The sequence below is a fragment of the Bactrocera oleae genome, chromosome 6 (genome assembly GCF_042242935.1).
Source record: "Bactrocera oleae isolate idBacOlea1 chromosome 6, idBacOlea1, whole genome shotgun sequence".
In the NCBI taxonomy this organism is placed as follows: Eukaryota; Metazoa; Arthropoda; class Insecta; order Diptera; family Tephritidae; genus Bactrocera; species Bactrocera oleae.
The window spans coordinates 51,549,696-51,575,605 of NC_091540.1; the positions used below are offsets into that span (position 1 = coordinate 51,549,696).

At 34.7% G+C, this 25,910-nt stretch overlaps 1 protein-coding gene across 2 annotated transcripts in view; it reads left to right on the forward strand.

The window, feature by feature from the left end:
- mirr (iroquois-class homeodomain protein mirror) overlaps window positions 1-24,011 on the forward strand; it is a 138,832-nt gene extending 114,821 nt beyond the window's left edge. For both annotated transcript variants that reach the window (XM_036359146.2, XM_036359147.2), the window contains exons 3-5: window positions 12,764-12,867; window positions 20,029-20,327; window positions 20,507-24,011. In XM_036359146.2, the coding sequence (XP_036215039.2) occupies window positions 12,764-12,867; window positions 20,029-20,327; window positions 20,507-21,495 (1,392 nt within the window). In that variant the 3' untranslated portion in view covers window positions 21,496-24,011. The remainder of the gene's footprint in view (window positions 1-12,763; window positions 12,868-20,028; window positions 20,328-20,506) is intronic.
- The last annotated feature ends 1,899 nt before the right edge of the window (window positions 24,012-25,910 follow it).

A 25,910-nucleotide genomic window follows, 5' to 3' on the forward strand; every position in this document is an offset into this window, starting at 1 on the left:
GTTCCTATAGCCGATCTCCAGAAAGACCTCCTGAAAAAGGTGTCTGGCGGTGAGGAAGATATTTCGGCGTCAAATTATCTGAAACCAAAAACCAATGAAATTTAGTATAATGATAGATGAATAAGGATCAAAGGAGTAGTGAAAATTTTGTGTTTTGAGAAAATGGCGGCCTCCCAAACAAAAAAATTAATTCTTTGTAAGAAAATTTACAATTCAGAGTGGCTTAAAAAATCGAAATCCCTGTCGAAAATCTTATTCCGTACGATCATTACCTAAGAAATATATTTAAAAATGTCGTGAGACAATTTCAAGCTAATCGGTTCAGCCGTTGGAGAGAAATTTTCCACACCGGCTCTGAAAACAGAGTTTCAAAAAAACGCGTTTAAAGTTTTGGGAGCCCAATATACTGAGCTTCTTAGAAATACGTTCATATTTTCAAATACATGTACATTCGAAAAATGTAAAAATATCGATTTTTTGAAAATTACAAGTGGATATAACTACTTAATAAATGTAAGTTTATTAAGCTTTTTTTACTTTATTCATTGTTATTTAATTTAAAATAAATTATTTTTATTTTATTATATAGTATTTTGTGTAATTTTTTTTCTATTTTATTTTATTTATTTTTTTTAGTTTTTTTTTTTTTGTGAAGCGTATTATAAACTAGAAGCCACCGAAGTCATAAAATCAGTTGTTTTACAGAAATATATAAATTGACGCGTTGACGTTATTATAAAAGTTTTAATATTCAATTTATCCCATAAATAAACATAAGTGCATATATTTGTATGTGCAAGCGACACTAAAATATTAACACGATCAGCTTGATTTTGCATTTTTAATGCCTAGCGCCAATACATATACATGCAATTATATAAGATACTCATTTGAGTATAATTCAATTAAATTATTTTTGTTAAATTTTTGTACGATTTTTTTAGCCAATTTTTGTGAGATTTGTTTATTGATTTTTTTCTACATTCAAAAATATTGCAGGCTGCAGCAAAGTAACATACAAATGTGGCAGTCAATATGTGGCACATTTGCATATAAAGCGCAATGCATCTATATATATACATACATATAGATATGTAGACATATGTATGTATATATATTATGTAGCTAGAGAAGGCGTTTATATGCGCATACATGTGTATGTTGTTTGTATGTATGTAGGTGCAGAAATTAATTCGATTTAAAAGAAACCTGCTTATAACCCGCTGTGAACTAATGTCTGTCTGGTGGCTGCCTGCTAATACTAATGCTTACTACTTGTCAAATAGCACTCCATTTGGTTTGGGGGTGTTTGTCGCCGCTTTGTGCTAACATGATCAGTTTCTCGCTCATGTTAATGCGTTGAACCATGCCATTTGCGGTTTTAAATTGTATATTAACAACATGGCGATTAGTTCGAAGCTTAATTGTGAATAATAAATAATGCCGCAAATCGTACAAAATTATCATTCGACTAATATATGCACGAAATAGATATACTTATAAATTCACATATATACTTACATATAATATAAATATATGCAATAATATTATAAATGTAAACATTAAACTTATTTGTTTAGTAGTTATGTATATGGGGGGGGAGATATATTAGTTCACGCTACAATAATAATTTGCCGTGATCGCGAATATATTTATGAGTTTATGAGTTTAGAAAGCAGTTTTCGTTTTTTTTTTTGGCATTTTGCTGTTCAGCAATAGATTTGTAATATTATTATATGTATTCGAGTATATAATATATATATTATCCGCCATAAAGGCTTTATTGGATATTATAGCAATAAAGTGGCTGAAATTTATTGCAACAAATTATTTTTTTTAATATTTTTGGAAAAAATACTAGCAACGTAAAAGTTTCGTAAAAATCTCATTAACCTACAAAATTTTAAATTTTTTTTAATACTCTTTGATTGTTTATAAACCTTTAAATGCTTGGAAATTTAATTTTTGTATATATAGTATATATAGTTCACTTATAAATAGAAGTTGGGGGGTGTTGGAATTTCCAAAAAATCGAGATTTGTTTTTTTTTTTGATATTTAAAATACACAATACAATATGAAGGAATATTCTCCAAAAAAATCATCCGGCAAATAGTTTCGGAGAAATGGACGGATATATATGGGGCGTATTTGTAAGGTTTTGTTTATCTTAGTTTAAGGGGCTCTCTATTATCTTAAAAATAAAAATTTTGACTAGTCCTTCGACCAGTACCTGTTTTCATCTGGAGTGTTATTCGTGTTTTTGGTTTTTGAATTTGAGATTTTAAGTATACAAATTTTCCTCACCACCAAACAAACCCCTTTTTTCGAAGGTAATGCTGGAAACCGGTGACGGAAGCAAGCGAATCCAAAAATTTTCAAAATGATTCACCGATTGAACCAATACATTAAATTCTGTAATTATACTTTTACTTTATTTATTTATAAAATTAAATGCCTCATAAAAAAGGCACAAAAAGGCGGTTTTTCTGAATTGCAAGTGTATATAACCTTTTAACCTTTATTTAATTCGAAATGAGACCATTAACCTACAGAACAAACCAATTCTTATATTCACACCAATTTAATATAAATCTTTAATAGCGAACAATTTTACTCGCAATAATATCGCACTTCACCGATGACATAACAGCTGTTAAATTCAGTTGACAGCTGTAGACACGCTACGCTTGGCATCTGCCGACTGCTGATTACCAAAATGACAACTCAGTTGTATAAGGATATACATATATACGCATCTGCAACACGGACGTGGCTGACTGCCTCTAATTAGTTAGCAGCACAGATATAAACACACATCCCCAACGCGTTCCACAGCATAAATCATCCAGTTGTAATTAGTCATTTATGCGGCATTGACTTTCCCTTTCGAGGAAGCAAACTAGCGCACCTTTAAATGCGTATAATTTTTCTTGAACCGCCAGCGCAAAACAACAAACACAAAATACTATAAGCAAAATGTTTAAGAAGACGCCACAGTGGCAAGAGAAAAAGTGTCAAATTGTCGCAGGGAAATCATTACTTTGACACAGGCTGTCAAGTGACTGTCACTTGCTGCTGTTGCTGTTGCCGCCACGCAAAGGCGACAAACACACATATGGTAAAGCATGCTGTGTATTTATACGAAAATGTTTATCTGTATGTAAGTACGTGTTGAACGTGCCGCTAAAATGCTAAAATACCCATAAGACACATTGAAATTTCCCTTGACACTCGCGGCTTTTTCGTGTCTTCCGATATCATTGCGCGCTCCGGTTTTTTGTTTTGTTGGGGGTGAATTTCAAAGGCACCGCCGTCACTGTCGCATTTGCGTTACACTTGCTTTGTTGTTTTGGTTTTTGTTGTTGCATATTTGCCACATCTTATTATTGCCTTATTAATAAATTTGTCAACACACGGATGACAGCTCACTTGAAATCGGAAATAAGTGCAGATGTTGCAAAACGGCGGCGACAGTGACAGTGGCGGCAAGGCGAGCGACAAAGGCGAGTAGCAAGCGGTAACTGAATAAATGCATAGTATTTATAAAATTTCAAGTGAAAATTAAAGGAAGTAAGGACGAACAAATCAGTAAAAAAAAATTATTTCATTTTGTAGTTGTGGGAGTGTGTCGAATTTTGATTTTTTGTTTCGATGAAAATATGTTGAAAAAAGATTTTTGTATTTACATAAGTATGTATATATTTTATATATATATATATACACACACACACACTTACTTATATGTATGTGTGTTAATGCCTATGCACATTTCACAGCATTATTGCATTGCTCACGCTCATTACTGCCACATTACACTGCCCGTTTGTTTATTTAGTCACAATTAAATTACTTTTGTGGCATGAAAACATTTTCGAAAATTCCAACTAAATGAAACCGAATTTCTTCCAGCGCATCAGCATTACGCACATGTCAAGTGCCTGAGTGATTTGCCTCATTCAGCCAAGTGGGTGTGAGTGTACGCCCAATGGCGCCCTCTTAGCTGTCTTGTGTTTATCGAAAAATCCACTTTGCACGCATAACTTTTGTTATTGAGTAGTTGTGTTGTGTTGTTGTTGTTGTTGTTGTTGTGGCACACACCTACACACGTACAAACAATATTAATTTCGCATCAGTTTGTTTGTATAAATGTGCTTGCTACTTGTCATTGTTGCTCACAAATCAACGACGTATAAACTTTTCCACAACAACAACAACACAAATAGATATTGTATAGTTGCTGTTTAAGGGTTGTGTTGTTAATTTTTCCTAGCAAATCGTATTTCTTTCAACGTCGAGTACTTGAGTTCTCCGCAACACTCTTTTGCAACAATCAACGAGTGCAGCATTCATTCGTACTTCAGCATGTGAGTGTGTGTATTAGAGAGTTTGTGAATTTTAGTCTTCTCTAGTTTTCAATTGCACTTGAGAGCGTGCAAGGCGCCGAATCGAGTTGAACTGGGCGTCTCCTATGAGTTAAATTGAGTGCGGTCCAAGTAGAGGGTGCGGTATGGCGGAAGAGTTTTGCGTTGGTGTATGCGAATATGAGTTGGAGCTAGATGGAATTTATGTAATTTTTTGCAATACATACATTTTCCAAAAATAATAGCTTTTTTTAATTCATTAAAGAAGTAACGGGAGTTTTACTTTTTTTTTTAATATTTATTCATTTGTCTACATTAATGTTGTCATCTTCAAAATAGTCCCCATTCGATAATATACACATGTGTCAGCGCTTCTTCCAATCATTGGAACACTTCTTAAACTCGATTTTTGGGATAGCCTTTAGCTCTTTCACCGATTTTCATCTATCGTGTACGGCCATTTAAGGTTCTCTTTATTTTTAGAAATAGGAAAAAGTCACACGAAGCCATGGCTGGCGAATATGGGCTCGGTGCATCGTTACAGTATTGTTTTTAGCCAATAATTCACGAACAAGCAATGACGTGTGAGCTTTTAACAAGCAAACATCGCCAAGCCTATAAAAGCACGTCTAACCTTAACGGCTACTACAGACAAAGTAAAGTTTCAAACAACGATTTTGCTTTGCAGGACATAGCACTGATTTGTCAACTTTTCGCCTTCAGGGTCATCAAAAAATCCTAAACCAATAACAAAAAAAAAAAAAAAATTGGATAACATTTTTGCAACAAAAATTATCAAAGTGTAGTTTTTTGTGTTATTTGGCTATGTAAAAGTTTTTCTTTGGAAAGCTTTTTCATTTACTCGTACGTTCAAAAATTTGTGTTTCCATTTTTGTTTGGCTCAGTCGCCTTTTGTAGTTCCTTTTACAGTTCACTTCATCCATAGTATGTTCACTTTTTGTATAACCCACTGTATTTTGCAAAGCGATTTATATCGTAGTTGTTGGTGCCTTCTATTGCCTTTATCAAAGGGTTTGAAATTGTTTTTTGTTATGTAATACGCCGTATGTTGTTTGGCTTTATGTATCAGATTTCATGCTTTGTATTGGTTTGGTAGGCAGCTGTGGTGGCCACTTGAATTTGAAATGCACACATATAAATGTACATAAGCGCGGTTAAATGATCTATGATGACTAAATAATATATGTACATATATGGTACATACATATATATATGCATAATGTTAGGTGCATATTTATATTTAGTTATCTTTTGAGAGCATTTCTATTTATATTTTTATAAATGCAATTTTATATTAATATCTCTACTTATTTTACGTAGTTTTTGTTGAAAAAAAAAATCGAAAATATTGTTTAATACATATGTATAATACAATAGGGTGGAATGAATGACTTTTAATATATTTCCTTAGAAAGCGTAAAAATATTTTTGATGAAGTCTGAGCTCTTAATTTTTGTATGCTTTTTGATTTCCCATTTGCACAAATAACATATTATTTAATTTAATTTATTTAATATTTTCTTATTTTGTTTAAGTGTTCAATGCATTTGAAGAAATTATTCTACATTATTAGAATTATATCTCTATTATGTAATTATTCTGGCAGGCAGCTCAGAGACCTTAAAAAAATGTTCAAAATGTTTTTTTTTTCGTTCTAAATTGACTTGTTTCCAAGTTTTTCGTGGTCAAAGTCCAACCTTAAATCGTAAAAAATAATCTTTATAATTTTTATATCCTTTCTAATAAAAGAGTGCTTTAAAATCATAAAATATTTTAACTGTGGTCAAACTTTTTGAATGTTTTTGGTGTTATGTTCGTTTGTTAGTAGATGTTAATAAATCCTTATGCTTACTTTTTCGGACGATATAGTCATGGTAGCTAAAATAAATTAGAATTTTTTTCTGCCCACCTTAATTTACAAGCAAGCACTAATAAATAGTTATTACATTTATGTGCGTGTATATATTGCATACTAAAACCACCTCTCACTTTTTAACAGAGTACAAAACATCCAAAAAAAAAAAAATATGCGTGTACACATTTATTGCCATATTTGAAATTTACCTATAAAAAACATATTAATACTTAGATATAAATCGACAAGTCGCTGCAGTCAATATACATACATATGAACCCATAGAGAAGCAATTGGCATTGGCAAGGTGAGCAAAGTTTTGCATTGCAGCATTTTTGACCAGCATTGTTGCGTTCGCAGTCAGCGTGTTGGCTATGTGGGCTCGATGGAGATAGGCACTTGAACTATGCTTAAAGCTTGTAAAACACTAAACGTTTACTAAAACGAAAAATGCATGCAATTTTATATAAATACGTACATGTGTGTATATGTACATATAACTGTATTTTTTCAATAAAATGTTAACTTGTATTTTGGTTTAACATTTCACTATTTCACGCATTTTACAGTTGTGTGTTTCTACGCTTTTGTCGCGCATTTGCTTATTTTATTATCATCGCCGTTAATCGACGAGTCAAATACGCAGGCAAACATTGACATTAATACAAAAATAACAACAACTTTGAGAAAATGTTTGACGCAATACGTAAATACATATGTACAAATGTATGTAGTTATATAAACAAGCTTGTCACATAAGCAAAAGGCTAAAGTGGCACAGCATGTGGTGGCGACAGCGCAATATGAGTATGTCGTTGCATTAGTAAGAAAAAGGTGCATGCAACTCAAACTGAATAGTTGACACACAATACAATTTGACCGAAACTACAAGTACTACAAGTCATTTAGCAAATCACTGGCACTCATTGGCTTCGAGTCAAACAATCATGCACACACAAATACACGTCACTAAGTGTATACAATTCGCCTGCAATGCTTAGCCTTTAAATGTGTCTGCAACATGTTGTTGCTATGGCCATCAATGCCGACACTATATCTGTGTGGCGCATCAAAAATGCAACGTCTAATCGCAAGCGAAACAGTAAATACGTTTTTGTTGTTATTGTAAATATTACAGTTGGCAAAACATTGTAAGTGTTTTTGTTGTTGTTGCGGAAACCAACTGCGCAACGGGCACACTGGCATTTATTGAATGAATTTGTGTGCCATTGCAACATCATTGGTGCAACTGGCATTTCAATGCGCTACGTTTGCACCTTATCAGCACTGGTGGCATCTCGTTTAAGTCTGCTACATAGTCTGTAAATGTGAATTGTGTCTGGGTCTGCGTTTTACAATTGTCGATTGTCGGGCCGATTGTTGTGCAACGGATTTGTCCGTTTGCACTTCTCTTCTCCTTCGTCTTCTCAGTTTTCCACATTCTGGCCGTGTCTGCGCAAAACGAGTTTTGATTTCCGGTCGATTTTGTCTGATGCTTGTTGTTGTGATCTGAAAATTTTGTCAGAAAAAAATTAAATTCGCGGCGAAGCAAGTGAAAATTCGCATTTTGCAACATACAATATGCCATGATCTCAATGCGCGGTTGTGTGGCAACGATGTACCCTTTATTCTCATTGAAATTTTAAAATCATGTTAGAAAAAAAATTTGTAAAACATCTCTTAAAAAATTACTTTGAAGATCGTTAAGCTATGGTCACATGATTCGATCGCACAGCCGACCGACTTCCTTCCGCCCTTCGGAGGCTCAATCTACAATCGTCTTCAGCTTAAAAATAGTATATGTACATATATATGTAAGTACATAGTGTGTGAATATATGCACATACTTCACACTTCACAGCAAAATGTTAAATGTGTCGTAATTTTAATCCCTTTATTCTATTTTAAATACTATTAATTTTTTATATTTTGCTTTGTTTATGTTTTTTTTTTGCAAATACATGCCAAAACTTTACGTAAGAACGCCATTTCGTGCGATTAGCAAATCAAATTGCTGATAAGTCCGACCAGATTTGTTTACATACACGAAGCACCAATAACATTAACAGCCTTTTAGTATACATATCAATGTTATATGCGTTAAACAAGAACAAAATTAGCGCTGCTGGACCACACAACGGCACACGACGTCAGCAAAATCAACATACAAACGAACAGCACTTCGGCGAGTTGAGCAAAATGCAGTTAAATAATGAAATAAAACACAGAGATTACAATAATACCACAAACAAAAAAATAAACGAGATTGTGGAAATATCAAAAACTGTAATCTGAGCATATAAAAATGAGTACACATACAAATGTACATAATTCAGAGAGACAACAGAAATATGCTAATTTTGCAGAAGTAGTTGTATGCAAATTCCAATGCAGTCGCCGTTTCTGGTAGAAATCGAACGTTGTAGCTGGGAATGCAAAAAGGGAGAGAAGCAGTATTTATTTAAATCAATTAATTTGAATTGTTTTAGCAACAACCGGCAATTGTAGGTACCTAAACGATCAAAAGTGAACAAATTATAAGCAGGAGAAAGTGTCGATAGGCAAGAAAATATTTCATGTAGGGCAGAAACGAATGCAATGAAAGAGTTAAGAGTTAGTGACAAAACAAAAAGGTCTAAAGACATTAAAGCAAAAAATGAAATGCGTGTTTATTGCTACGCACATGCGCATATGTACATACACACATATACATATAAACACATATATATATATATATATATATTTATGTACATATACATATTTATATACAAAACGCATGCTGCAAACTTGTCGGCGGTTGCTCATTCATAAATCCGATACGATACGGAGTAGCAGGAGTTGCGTGGTGGACACATCTACAACAAAGTGCCAACAATACCAGCATAAGTTCAAGTCACAAAGCAGCAACAACAAAAGCAGTATTTATGCGAAATTTATCACATTTGCAGCAAATAAATTCTGCATGCAAACGCGAATATCTAGCAGTGTCGATCTATAGCCACAATAGTTGGGTTTACTGTGCGGCTAATGCCACTGTTGCCACATACTGGTAGCAATTTTATATGCAGCTCGAACATGTCAACAAACATAAGCGGGCTTTGGTTGTTTTAAAAAGTGTGTACATGTGTGTGTGTGTGTGTGAATGTGGCACTTTTAGTAGCTGTACGCTTTCAAAGTAACTCAATATTTTTACAAGCAACAACAACAGCAGTGGTAAGAAGAAAAAAAAAACAATAATACAACAATATAACACATTTGTTCAAGTTGCTGATCATTGTTGTCGATGTTTTTCGCCAGGTTAGTGTTATTATTACCAGCACATTGTTTGTTGTTGTCAAAAGAATAACATGGCACAGAGTGCAGCAGCACCAAGAAACAGCAGCGGCAGCAACATGTCGAAAGTTGTTAATGTTTATCACAGACTCGAGTATTTAGTACTTCATATTTGTTGTTGTTGTTATTATACAGACTCAAGTGTTGTTGCTAACTGGCTGACCAGCAACGTAAAGGTCCCAAGAGGCTACAACAAACTTGCATCATGCGCTGTACATTCTTCAACACCAACAGTAGACCAGCAGGCAGTATATTATTATTTGTTGTTTTTTGTTTTTTTTGGTTTTTCTGCTTATTGCTGCAACACTGCGTGTCGCTTGAAGGACGTGCAACAGTAGCTGTTGTTCTGTTACTCTAGCTGCCTGTGTTATTGTTGGCAATACAATTTATGTTGTTGCTGCTACGCATGCACTTCTGGCCGCGTTGAGTGGTTATTGCAATGGCTTGTTGCTTTTTGTCTGCTGTGTTTTTTCGTAATAGCAGTTGTAGTAGCAATGGTAACAACAACTACATGAATGAAATTTATATCAACGCATTAAAATCAAATCACGCAATAAATGTGTTCAACGTGTTGTTAATTTTGCTTGCTGTTGTTGCTCCTTTGGTTACGTTACGATTACACGCTTTCGCGCACGCACTGCAGAAAACACAGCTGTTGGCGAATTGGCTAAAGGGTGTGAAAATGGGAATGATGGAATTCATTTAATAAAGTTTTAGACATTTTTAAATATTCGATTAATTTTTTTATCTTTTGTTTGAAGAGAGCATTCTAGAAATCTGAAATTGGAAATAAATCTAAATTATTCTCCCCATTTTTTCGAAATTCTAATTTTTTTAAAATTGCAGCCAATTTGGCCGGTTTAACACATTTTTTTTGAAACAACTTTTTCCAAAGCCTTTGGCAAAATGTTTTAATATCTAGTTAATCGATTTTCTTGGAGTTTGACATGAATTTCCGTTATACATATATCCTTTTATGGCGGAAAAGTGAATAAAACTTAAATTTTTTGATATTTAAAAAAAATCGAAACAGTAGCCGTAGTATTGGAAATCGTGACGATAAGTACACGCGCTTTCCTCTGCTACTTTACGACGCATATTTTTCTGAATTTTTTTTTATTTTGAAAACTTTTTTCCAATATCGATAAATTTGTGCTAACAAAATGTATATCAGAAATTTCATTTAATAAATATACATTCTATTTTTAATCGAAAGTCAAAAAAATATTCGAAATGCAAGCCTCTGACCCAGAAAACTCTCTTTAGTAATTATTTTAAATTATTAAATAAGCGAAAATTGCATCAAATCGTCACCTTCAACGACTATCGATCGTCTCAATGTATTTCTTTGTTTTTAATATTTTTCCAACATTTACATATATTTTTCATTTCCTTGCGCCAAATGTCCATTAACACAATGTCTATTGTTATCAGCAGCGCGACTTGTACGTAAATGACACCAGCGGCTGTGTGACTGTCGGTCAGTTTGTTATACAACTAAGTGTTTATTAATAAGACAATCTACTAATTCTCATTCAAAGAAAATTGCGCCTTTTGTGGTGCGCAATAATTAATTTGTTACTTTTGTGAAATTATAATCAGCAAATGCATACATATATATAATTGTATTGTTCAATTAGACAACAACAGCAGAAATAAGTGTCACTATAAAGCGATAAGTATGCAAGTGCAATGAAATTAACATTATATATGCAAGCTTGTCTTAACAAATCTTACGACAGTCCCGCAGCAAATAACAAGTGTGTGGTTAATTGCCTTGTTAGAAATTTATGTACTCATTATTTTATTTCAATTATCACTTGCTCCACCATTTGATACCATTCAATATAATTTCTATAAAATTATACAATTAGAAATATTTATACATATGTATGTACGAGTACATATGTACTTATGGTGTATAAGTCCATGTTAGATCTATAAAAATCCGCTCGTTGTAGTAGATGGAATAATATCAAATCAAATCAAATCTAAAGAAAATAAAAGCGAACACATTTGACAGTCGCGCCAATTTATTCTTGTCATATTTATGGGGGTCAATGACGCATGCTACAATGTAGCAGCATTGCCCCCCACTATCGGCCACTGACGCAATCAACGCCGCTCTAAGCGCTGCTAATACGCATTGTGTGCAATATGTAAACATATCTATATATGTATGTATATAAATATATTAGGGTGGGCAAAAAAAAAAATTTTTTTCCTTAGATACCGTTATAGAAGTCATCAATTTTGTAACATAATAAAGTTTCTAATCTCTTTGATACTTCCAACTATGTTATTATAAAACGTCTATTTTTCTTTTCAATCTTGCTAAAAAAAAGTCTAGGAATTTATCGAATTAAAAGCACAAAAGTCAAAAAAATAAAATATTTTATGACTGTGAAACCATATATTATGAAAAAATAAAAAAAATTTTAAAACTTTTCCTTTACGATTTAAGTTCGGACTTCGACTTTGAATAATTTTGCATCAAGTCGACTTAATAATTCAGATGCGTCTTATTTGTATATTGTCAAATTTCTTACAAAAGTGTTAATTTTTACTAAACAAATGTTGCATATGCAACAAAATTAAAAAGTATTCCTGGTAAATCAAAAATCAAATATAGTAATAGTAAATATTATTATTAAGAGCTCAAACTTTTGTAGAATTTTTTCCACATTTCGTACGTAATTTTAACAGAAAAAAATATAAAATTTTTTTTATCCACCCTAATGTATGCATGTATATACGTACATACATATATAATATTTGTACTATATGTATATATTATATATATGTGTATCAAAATACTTCTGCTGTGCTTCTCAAAAACTTATTGCGCGAAATTGGTAATCAGCACAAAAATGTGTTAATTTGTTAAACATGATACTTTAGTGTGTTGAGATCAAGGTCTTCAAACTGAATATACAAAAATAATATTAACAATTAAAAACACAAAATATGCGATTTTATATAAATTTTTTTTTTGTGTTTTGGTTTTTTATGAATGAAATGCGTAAGCTATAAATCGCTTATCTCTGCGAAATATTTTTAGTACTAATTATTTCGTCAACTCTCTACGTTTATATTGTATATGATTGTTATTATAGCATAATATAAAATAAATTCTTATAATACTTACCTTTCCGCTAATTAAATTCCAAAATCTCCTCTTAATGTTGCAGACGGGTTTGGATCTGAAAGAGAATTTGGTAGCTAGCGGTGCGCCATGGCCTTATCCATCGGTGTATCATCCCTACGATGCAGCGTTCGGCTATCCATTTAATAGGTGAGTTAAAAAAATGTTTGAGAAAATTCGAAAAAGTAGAAAATCTGAAAATAAGATTTAAGGAGATAAATTTATAATAACTAAATTATGTATATTTTGTGAAATTTATGGAGAATTGGTTAAGCAATGATGATGATGACGTCACATTAGCAAAGTATGAGAGAAATACATATTTCATATTATTATGAATGATCCATTTAGCGACAAAACTGTGTACTAAAATCTAAATTAATAGATTTTTTTTAAGATACACCGTTATGAATGAATTTAAAACCCACATGCGGAGTTACTACATAATTTTTATTAGTGCCACGAGCTCTTCGGAACTTTTGTGAATAACAAATTAATAGATCACTCTTACAAATCTAGCACACATGAACAAAAAAGTATATATTTACATCCAGCAACGACATGATAAAAATTGTGAACGCCCACTTTTCATGTGCTCCAAAGTTTTAGTTCTACTTATATTGCATGTTATATAATATATTCATTGTTAAGGCAACAAGCAAAGCTAGCATGGAAATTAAAATGAAAATAGTAGATTTTTACTAGTGGCATCTTGCAATTAAATAAATCAACGCACTGCCGCTCGCTGGGGTACTTACTTACAATACATGCCGTTTACACCAACAGCATACGCCCAACTACTGACTTAATAAAGTCGATGGATACAAATTGAGTGACAACATTTCGCTTTTAATGCATAAATGCTAGCGCAGCAAAGCAGCTTTTGCGGGTGACAAATGTTAGTGTAGAACATCCCTTATTGTTTATGTGGCAAGACCCATTTGTTGCAATATACAAATTTATATGAAAATCTACATACTCGTATGTATGTAGGGTTTGAATATTTAGCAGGAAATTTGAGCAGATGATTTTATTGTTTTAAGACTGTAAATCTTAATAAGCTCAGTCTGACAGGCGGTGTCGAGAAAAATGTTGAAAATTAACGTTGCATGATGGATGGTGGGGTGGTACTGCATACATATACGAGCAATACTCTCTATATATATATACATATAAGCATGTACATATGTACATACATATGTGCTTCATAATGCATACACATATACATACATACTTATGTATTGTACTCCGAATAGGGTTTGTAGCCCTCAGTTTTTAAGATATCGAACTGAAATTTTGCACACATCTGTTTCTCTTCAAGAAGCTGCTCATTTGTCGAAACTGCCAATATTGGAACACCACAGCTTATTGCTGCCATAATAACTGAACGATCAAAATCAAGTCTTGTTTGGGAAACTTCTTTATTTGACAAGATATCTTTATGAAATTTAGCATGGGTTATTGTCCAAGGTAACGGTACAATTTTCGCACAATTTGTTTAGATCAAGGCACTGTAGCATATAGCTGGCATACAAACTGACCGATCGAAATCAAGATGAACATCTTTTTACACACTTTTATGCTGTAAGAAATACCCCTGTGTAGGGTATTAGAACCGAAATAATTTTAAAATTTTTACGGTTATTTATTTCTCCTTATATTTTTTCAATATTTTGTCGTTATTTAATGTCACGCCGTCATAATATTTTTTGTCTTATTATACCGCCAAACAAAGTATTACATAGATATGTCAATAATCCATAAATACATAAATGTAATTATGCGCAATCAAATAGCATAAAAAGAAAGGCATTTAACTGCTACAAATGCCGCCGTCAACAAGTTTTTTTACGATCAAAAAGTGCACAAGCCAAGCGGCAAATTTTCAGTAGACGGCGCCAGTAGATAAAAATCGTAGAAATCCGCAACAACAAAGAGAAATAGTATAAAATGCTTAAATATGTTGAATTACGATTACATTTTGCGTGTAGTAAGCAATTGCGCATGCGCGCCTACGCATCGCCAACCAACCACCCACAGCTGTCTTGTCGCCATGCCACCGACGTTCTTCGCCACGCACACACATGCAGCGCCAGTAATTTTGCAGCGCCAGTAATTTGTCGATAAGCTTAAATGCTGAATATGCAATTAAACAAAAAATTACAATACACATACTACATACATACATACATACCTACATATAAGATTAATAACATGAGAGTTTAGCAAAGCAAATACGCAGCAAAATGCGACAAAGCATTGAGTGAAAATAAAACTGCGAAAACTTGAAAGTTTTACCTTGAAGATATGTGGTACATTTGTATATGCATATGTTTGTTTGTATGTATGTATGTTTGTTTGTTTGTTTATATGTTGCTCATATGAAATTAAATATTAAAAAAAAGCATGCAATTAATGTAAGGAAGCATGCGTAGGCGGTCTACATGAGCAGTTAGCTGCATTAGCTTCGTACCGTCAGCAGCGGGCACTCAAAAACAGAACGCGGCTGACGCACGTGCAAATGCTTTGGTTGTGGTTATTGGTTTTTTGCAGCAGTTATGTATATTTCCTGCCGCCAAGTGACTAACTGCATTGGCAAGCGTCTATAACAGCGCATAAATGCACACACACACATACATGCATTAATATAAATGCATATTTTATAGCACATATGCTCAGGCGCGCGCATTGTTGTTGCTTGGGGCTGCGTGCCTGGCATGGCTGATGCGGCCAGCGGCAGCAATGCAGAAGCGTAGCGCTAAAGCCAGTGGCAAACATGTTGATAAAAGTAGCGGTGTGCATATTTGTGTGTATGTATATATATAGGTATGTGTGTCGATTTGTAAAAATCAATTTAAATAAAAATTCAACAATAATACGCGAGAATTTGTACAAATCGAAGTGTGTTGCATGGCCGAAGTGGCTGAAGCGGCTTAATTCAATGCGCGTAAAATGCAATTGACGTGCGTACAAGCCGCGCAACACACAGCACAAGCTCGTAAAGATGTTGATGGATTACAAACAGAGTAACAAATCAAGTGGAGCAGAAGAAGCGAAATGCCAAAATATAAAAAAAAAGAAACAAATATGTATATGCAATAAGGCGATTTAGAATGCATACCTTAAATCACATGACTGTGTTTGCATGTGTGCGTCCAGGAGTAAAATCACACAGGCGTCGCATGCATGCATTTGTTGTTATATATGAATATACCACATAATTACTTAGTTAATTTATGGAATATGAAGAAATACATAAAAAGCAATAATTGATTTATTAAATGCAATGCAATAAATAAAATAGAAACTACAATTTTTCCATATACATGCATGTTATATTATAATAAATTGAAATTACGATTCCTGTGCATAGTTAGAAGATTTCTACATTTCATTTGACACCAATTCACACCTCAACAGACGTCAATTAGACAATTGTAAACATCCCGTCACGTAATGCAAATGCACGAAGCGCTACAAATAAACACACATACATACGTACACACATGTACATATGTATTTATATACATATTTATATATGGTATAATTTTTTTATAGATATGTATGCATATATTTGTTTGTATTTCCGCATGTGAACAAAATAAGCTTAAATATATAAAAAATTATAATATTTTGTTTCGGCAGGAAATGATTGTGCAAACAAAATTATAGCGAAACTAAATTGATTTCCTTTCAAAAAAAATATGCATTTTACAGAAAACTCAATAACGTGACTGGTTGTGTGCAAAATAGTAAACGTTTGTAAGCGGTGATTGCATTTTTTAGCGCCAAAATTCACATATGTACATATACCCGTATATATGTATATAGCAGACTGTAGCAAAAGCAAGCTTGCAACACTTGTAGATATATATTTTTCTAACCTGGACTGGGTATATTAAGTTTGCGAAGCAGTTTGTAAGACCCAGAAGCAAACATCGGAGATCCGGTAAAATATATTTATATAAACCATCAATTTAGCCATGTTCGTCTTCTCTGTATATACACGAACTAGTTGCTCTATTTTTAAGAAATCTATCTGAAATTTTGCACACAACCATTTCTCACTACGGAGCTGCGCATTTGGCGGAACCGCCGATATCGCATCACTCTAATATATGGCTATTATACAAACTGAACAATCGGAATCAAGTACTTGTATGGAAAACTTTTGTATTTGACAATAAAGCTTCGCGAAATTCGGTACGGAGTATTGTCTAAGACAACGCTACAAACTCCGTACTTCTAGTTTAGATCGAACCACTATAGTCTATAGCTGTCATACAAACTGAAGAGCAGTGAAGGTTTATTCTGTTTTTTTTTTTGTTTTTTTTCTTTTTAATATTTTTTTTGTAATTGAATGTATGCATGTGTTGTTGACCAATTTGTGTGTGCTTGAATACGTTTGGACGTTTTCCTGTCAGGTGTCAACACAATTTTTACTAATCATGCTATTTGCATTTTACAATTAATAAACAAAGGCTAATCCCGCACATGCATGTCGCAATACAGGTAACACCTGTATCAAACACCTGTAAAAATATTAATAAAGGCATGTATTTATATAGAATTAGCAAGTTTGCGCAGTGATTAACAAGTAACTGCTCGTATAACGGCAACTAAATATTCATATATAAGCCAATAATGCTTGAGTAATCAAGTCATCAGCCCGTAGTTCGCCCCTAATTTTGGTCGGCTGCTTGCAGGTGTTTCTTTAATACCAGTAAATATTACGCGGATATTATATATATGTATCTATGTATGTGTAGAACAAACTTTTAAGGCCTATGCGACACATTTCGCTTACTGTTGCATATTTGAAAGCGCAGTTATTAAAGCATGCTTATACGTAAGTACTTGCATACTTAAATACATACATATATAGAGGTTGATTTTCTGCCGACTTTGCTTTAAATTTTACTCGGTTCGGCTAGTTGCAATATTTCATTCACTCTTTATAATCGCATATATAATATATAATATTATTAAGCAGAAAAATTACACTAGATATGTAAAAAAAAGTTAATCATACAAATATATCCCTCCAGTCGACTTGCCACTGTGCCAGTTATTCACTTTTGCTAGCTAAAATACACAGCCTTGCTGCAAAAAACAGCCATTACTGGTTGAAGGCACAACAACAGCATCGGTAGCAACGCATTTCCATGTTACAACAGCAATTATGCGGTCGAAGCATTGCCAATAAAACCTATAAAGCATAGCCAATAAACAGCGTTAAACAAACAGACATACGCAAACAACAGGGACTTGCAACAAGCCAGAAAATTGTTGCGCCACACAATCCATACAAACAAGCAAGTTAAATTGATACACATACATATGTTATGTGCGTCTATGCCCACCCAAACAATGGTTGCTGCACTAATACACGTATACATATATATTTATATATACGTGTATGCATGCAAATTGCGAATGTTGGTTTTGCCGTCGGCTATGTAAACCGCCCAGCCCACAATTGGCTGATTGACCAACCCAGTGGCGAGCAAAACCACAAAAGGCTATAATAAGCAAATGTGCGCCATCAGCCGAAATGCATACAAGCAGGCAGGGATTTACAAATACATACATATGCACATATTTGTGTGTGTATCTACATGTGTGATTTGTTGCAATTTTTGATCTATTCTATTCATTTTGTTGCAAACAAAAGAATTGCAATCAGCTGCCAATAAAAAATTGTGCAACTTGTATACAGATATCTCAATATCTGTATGAATGTATATATTACGGCCACGTAACCAATCAACTTAGTCTGTTTTAGCGCCATAACTCTTCTCATACATAATTTGCGAAAATTTTCTCTTGTATTTTCCATATTTGCTTGCTGCAGATTTTCTTCCATTAAGTTTCCTTTTATGCTACAGTTTTTGATTATTATTTTTTTTAAATTTTATTACACTTCTTTTGCCGCGGCGCCTATTAAAAGACCACAAATTGCGCGTAAATGCTGACCGCCATGTTGGTCGCGGCTTCCATGCCAGCCACCACCGAATTTTGTGGTTTGTACGCCAACGTTGACGCCAAGTTTCACGCCTAAGGTGCGGCGCGCGGTTGCTAGTTGGCAGTGTTGCCCACAATATGTAGCACATACGGTCATATATATACATACATATGCCGTGTGTGTCTCATTATGTTGGTTTCTGTTGCCTTTTTGTGCTTAAAATCAATTAAAAATCGTTGCGAATCATGTTATACGTTGTATGTTGCATGTTTAATGTTGTGTGTGTTGTTTTTGTTTTCGCTGCAAGTAATTTAATAAGTGTAGCAGCGACAAGCTGCCGTTAATGCAACGCAAAACAAGTTTTAAAATTGCAAATTCACGTAAAAGCATATAGGTGTATGTATGTATTATATATATGGATGTACAAGTTGGTAGTGTTGCTTGCAACAGCTGGTTTTTACGTTCGTTTTGTGGTATTATTGCTGCTCTCTTAGCGGCAATGCAAATTATACAATTACAAGCATTATAATAGAAAAAGTATGTGAAAGTTTTATTATACCCTGAATAGGGTATATTAAGTTTGCCACGAAGTTTGTAACAACCAGAAGTAAACGTCGGAGACTATATAAAATATATACATAAATGATCAGCATGATGAGCTGAGTTGACACGGACATGGCTACGTCTGTCTGTATATATACAAACTAGTCCCTCAGTTCTGAGATATTGATCTGAAAATCGTTTTCTCACTAAGAAGCTGCTCATTTGTCTTAACGGCCAATATCGGACCACTATAGTATAGAAATTTGGCAATAATCTAATATCCGCAGAAATTGTTCGGATCAGATAACTATATCATATAGCTGCCATATTATAGCTTTGGCTCAACCGAATTTATGTTTTTTCCATTTCCACATTCAAACCTTTTATACCATAATAGTTACTTTATAAGGCCCCATTTTCCAACAACACCAGGCGCCACACAGTCTTAATTCGCTCCTGTCGCCTTGTGTAGCTGTTAATAGTATTACTTACATTTAACGGCTTTCAAAATACCCCATTTACTTTAAACCTTCTTAACACATTTTTCTCCAATGTGGCAACAGTGTTACTGCTTGAAATTTGCCACGTAGCACATTTTTTAATCGCCTTATGTCGCATTATATTTAATTGTAATCACCTGCACTCAGCCATGTCGACAACATTAAAACCCGCCCTTGCCCAAAGAACACTGTCAGCCAGCCTAATAACTGTTAACTAAGTATATTTCATAATATATGTATTGTAGAGCATGTTACCGTTAAACTCGAACCGCTTTAACCTTTTTCGTTTTTCTCTATTTCCAGCTATGGTGTCGATTTGAATGGCGCGCGTCGCAAGAATGCCACCCGCGAGACCACCTCAACATTGAAGGCCTGGTTGAATGAACACAAAAAGAACCCTTACCCCACGAAAGGGGAGAAAATTATGTTGGCAATTATAACGAAAATGACGTTGACGCAGGTGTCGACATGGTTCGCGAATGCGAGAAGAAGACTGAAAAAAGAGAATAAAATGACGTGGGAGCCGAGAAATCGCGTTGACGATGATGATGCAAATATCGATGATGACGATCATAAGAGCACCGATGATAATGATTTGTTAGGTAAGTTGCTAGCAATGTTAGAATATAAGAGTAAAAACCATTCCGTGTACCTCTCTATTAAAAAAAATAGAGGGGTGTACTATTTATGTTTGACCCTAACACCATTATACCTTATAAACTTTTACTATGTTTTCTTATTATAAAAATTCATTTCTTCCCTTCTACTCTTCCTCTTACAGATGCCAAAGACTCTGGTCTGGGCTCGAACGATGATAAAGATCGCTCGAATCGATTAGGTGACTTGAGCGACCGTCCCGGTGAGAGTAATAATAGCGAATGGTCTGGTTCGCGTCCCGGCTCACCAAATGGCTCACCCGACCTTTATGATCGCCCCATGGGCATGCCTGGCGGCGGTCATCCACTCTTTCATCCCGCCGCGTTACATCACCACTTCCGCCCACCAGCCGGTTCGCCACCCGACATCGCCGCCTACCATCACCATCAACAACAATTGTTGCAACAGCATCAGCAGGCGCAACAGAATTCTTTACAGGCAGCGAGCGGCGTCGGCGGCGTTGGCAGCGGCAGTACAAGCGCCAGTTTAGCAGCGAAACCACGCATTTGGTCGCTAGCGGATATGGCTTCCAAGGATGGCAAAGATTCAGCGGCGAAAGATAGTCCACCCGGTGGCATTAGTTTGCCCGGTGCCGGTCTTGGCGAATTACCACCCACACACCCCGCACTCTATGGCCATCCCGCGCAACATGCCTCACCCGGCAAGATATTGTCACCCTTGGCGGCGCGCATACCAAATTATTCACCCTACGTGCGACCCGATCTGTACCGTGGTTTCTATGGACCCGCCGGTCTAACAGGACCCTCTCAGGAATTTCTCGAGCATCAGCGAAATTTCAACGCCAGCTTAGCGGCACACAATGGACTCAGCATGAATCCGTTGCTGTGGAAGGCAGCCGTCACCGGTGGCACGCCATTCGCGCCACTGAGCCTCACCACCACCGGCAGCCATCATGCGCCACAACATGTGCCACCACCAGCGGGCGCATCACCATCAGCCTCTAGCACATCATCATCGATTGGTTGCGATGTTGTGCAACCACCTACTTCAATGAGTCTATCACACGCACATCATATGGGTCCCATCTCGGGCAATTCCACATCCTCATCGAACTCCTCCAATTCGGATAAATTATCGCCGGGCAAACCATGACAGTTTACCGTGTCATCAATGTCACCGGCGGCAAATGCTACAACAAACACAACAACAGCACCAACAATGTTGTCCGGAGTGAATGCAACGCTGCCGCAGTCAACGACAGCTGCTACGTCGACTTCGATGTTACTCGTCAGCACTGCAACGCCTGCACTCACACACACACATACCCATACGCATACGCACACCCTGACACATGTGATACCAGCAGCAGCAGCAGCCGCAGCAGCAGCTGCTTCGTCGCCAATGTCCGCCTTTCGTTCCTTGATCGCCTTTCGCGAACAGCATATGCAACAACAAGCGCCAAAAGTGACGTTGCGACCGTAATTCGTGTAACAGCGTATGATCATTGGGTGAGAATGGTGAGTAGCAGCATATGTCTGCCTATACATATACACACACGTACGCATACACGCAGTGTTTGTAGGTGGGCGCATCGAAATTGAGAATTTGTACTATCGGACAATAATTTACATGTGATTTGATAATTTTTAATTGAGAGCAAGCGGTGAGTACAGCCCACTTGAAGACGTTTACACCAAAAAAGTATTTGATTAGCAGAGCAGAAAAAAAACTAAATATGCAAGTATATGAAAATATGTATGTATGTTAAGTTAACAGCATTAGACATTTACGGCATTTTCATTGGTCGAACGAACTCTGTTTTGTCTTCGTTTTCGCTGCAATATAAATAATATTTGATGGCAGAAAATAAACAGCAAACACATACTTACTTATATAAATATTTAATGAAAAAATAACGTAAAGTAGTACACCGGAGAAATAAACAAAATTCAAAGAAATAAAACTTATGCAACAGAGCTTATAGAGAGTAACAGTTAGTAAAAGAAATTGTAAAAAGCACGATACACCGAACGAAAAAATCATGTAAAGGGAGCACTATAGTAGCAGTGACGAAATATGTTTGTACTAAAATAAGCTAATAGCTTTTTTGCAGTGTAATAGAGAAAACAGAAAAATTTAAGTATTCGAGACACAAACTACAGATCAGTGAGCAATTATGCAATAAAAATCCATTTTTTGATTTGATTAATTTTTGCAAGCTGACCGAACACATATCAAAGAGCAGTCAAGCAGTGAACAGCGCAGAAATAAAAAAAAAAAAAACAACAAAAACTTAAATATTTTTAAGCAAATAATTTTCAGTGCATACTTTAACACACACACACACATATTTAGTCGTTTAGGTTGTTTTGTATTGTTTTAAGAATAAAACGTTTTTGTTCCTGTCGTTTGTAAAATAATTTATTAAATAAAAAACTAAATATATAAAAATTAAATAAATTTATATGCAACTTTAAAGTTGAAAAAAAAATTCAGCACAATTTTGAAAACTAAAATAAAATAATGTAATGAAAGGTCTGCAAACCTTCAAGTGTAGCGCACATTTTTCAAAAGCAAGTGGAAAATGATATTATATTAACATAAATGTATATTTTTTGTAAATTGTAAATAATCGCATGTATACAGAATTTGTGTTTTGTTTAGCACTTACTTAAATACAATAATACTTACATTATTTGACATACAGTGTAGTAGTACTAAATAAGTGATTAGTAATTAGTTAACTATGTATGTATATGTGTTACAGGAAAAACAGCAACAAATAAAGAAAGCAGCAAAGAAAATAAACTGCAAGAAAATATGTGAAAAAGTGAATAATTATAGTCATAATGCAAGTGTATAAGTAATGTATTGTAATTTAATGTAATTATTAGATGTATGTACACTAACATACATACATATATAAATATACATACATATATATATTGTATATTTAAAAACGAAGCAGTGCGCAGTATGTATTAAAAATAATTACACTAATGCAATAAGTAAACGAAAATTATAAAATAGTAATAAATAAATATGTGAAAGAAAATACCGTTGAGCATTCAACGCATTCAACGCATTGTACCATTGTAATTGTAGTACTTATAATTTAATTACATTTTACATTAGCAATGCAAAGCTAAACGACGAATGCGCAGATGTGTGAAAATAACAACAACAGCAACAAATGAGCGCATTGAGTGCAACTTTGGAAACAACGGGATTACGCGACAAATTGTAAAATCGCTCAAAACGATTTTGATTTGATAAGCAGCAGTGCACGCTATTATCAGTTGTATGACATGCGCTCATTTGTTGATTTGTGGAAAATGGCAAAAGTTTTAGAATGATGTTAAAGCAGCGTTACGCATACAAACACATAAACACACACTTATATGCATCGATACGTAACACACATACTTATATGCACTTGGCCACAAAATTCACATTTGTACAACCATACATACATACATATGTACATTCGTACGCGCTCACAGTGAGGCATGTTTATTATGTAATGACAGCGTAATGGCAATGGAATGCAGTAATTAGTTGCAATATGAAAATTTTATCCCAAAATAAAAAAGTATAAATGCATAAAAAAATAAAATTAAATTACAAAAAAAAAAATAAATAAATAAAACAGATATGAAAAATTTAAATTTGAATTTTTATTTTCTTGAAATTAAAGGGGATCGGGAAGAAATTGAGTGGTTCTGACTTTGAATTTGAATTTGAATTGTTGGTCGGTACAACTGTTTTTGGTGATTGTGGAATTCTTTTAAGCGCCTATGCACTCAACGAACAAAATATGTACATACGTAGTGAGAATATAATCGTCGGTCGGGTAATCCTATAAAAGGTTTGTGTGGCCTAAAAGCGAAAGAAAATTTTTGAAATGAAAATATTGCTTAAAGCTACGACATAATCTCCAGCTGGAGTAATGCATTGCTTATAACGGTCATCCAATATTTTCATACAGGTTCAGTAGAGCGAAACTTCAAGGCCTTAAAAATATATTTTTATACATGTACGTCTCGACCTCTTTGTTTGGAGAGCCATTTATTGAGCCCAGCTCCTTGAAATTGGCCAAGTCAGGTGAATACGGTGGGTGGGCGGCAACTTCATAGCGTAGTTCCTTTAATTTAATGGTTGTATCATATGCTGAAAGAAGGACGGTATCTAAAAGTGACCAATAACTTGAGAAGGTTTGAAAAAAAAATATTGTGAAACTTTGATTATATTCTAGTTCAGGTGAGTATTCTTATACAAGCGTAGGGATATTCTTTTGTATGGCGCGATCTCTCGGTTCAAACAAAAAACTATTCAGCTTATTAGTATATTGGGTCTTTTGAAATCATGGAACTATGCCGAGCTCAGACTCTTTCTGGCAAAGAGTTGAGATTAACCATAATAGTTGCCAAAATGGAAAAATATTCCAATAAATCACTAGTGTCGACTTTTAAACTACTAAAAAACTTATTAAAATTTTGTCACTATTTTAAAACTGCTTAATAATTATGATGATTATTAATATATTTTAGTATTTGGCCAACAATGAAAGAAAATAGTAAGATGAAATTAAGTGTATATATCTTTAGTTCTGTTGCCAACAACAATCCTAATTAAACAAACAGACAGCAAAGTACACTTTTCGTACAAATAACGCGAGTCCGATAACAACACATGACTAAAAGCACTAGCAAACAATAATCGAAACAGCAGAATTGTGAAATATGATGCGAAAATATCAAAGGATCTATAACAACTACAACAAACAACTCTAATGTGAACAAGTAAATCTACAGGAATTTTTGATTTATGAAGATCGCCTTGTAACGTAGAAAGCACGCGCAGCGCTCGTCACTAAACAACACAACGCAAACGATTGCGATTGACATATTTCGTGATGCGCGCTGATCTGACAAGAAGTCGCCGAAGTCACCGCAGTAGCTGAAGATCGCAGAATATTGAATTGTCAGCGGATTTATTGCGGTCTACAGTAGGTTAAATTCGTACTGTTTTTGTTGCTTTCGAGCTGCACGCCATACGCAACTCCAGTGGGTGGCTTTTGTTGCCACAACTGATCGCAGCAGTGTGAGAAACTGCGTCTGATCATCCGAGCATTCGGACGGCTGCATTTGTGGCACAGATGAAGTTGCCAGTGGAAGCGACATGCCAAAGTTACATTTATGACAGAAAAACATTCAATGTATGTTGTCTTATCATTGCTTGTTGCCGGCTTGTTTTGCAGTATGTTTGCGCTTGTTTTGACTTGTTGGCGCTGGGAGTTGGGGCGACGTGACTGGCGATGAGGCGGCTCAAAAGCCGCAAAGTCGATTGCTGCGTGTATTTATATGCGAGTAAATATGTATGCTTACGCACGGGAGTTTGCGTTTACGACATGTTACATTTCGTGTCCTTTTAAGTGCTTAAAACCAAATATTGCAGCATAACAAACATTAATACTAGTAACCACATCAAGCTAATAGTAACTCTTTTAATAGACTTGTTATGTTTCGATCTGATCATTTTAATCACTCATCAAAATGACTACAATT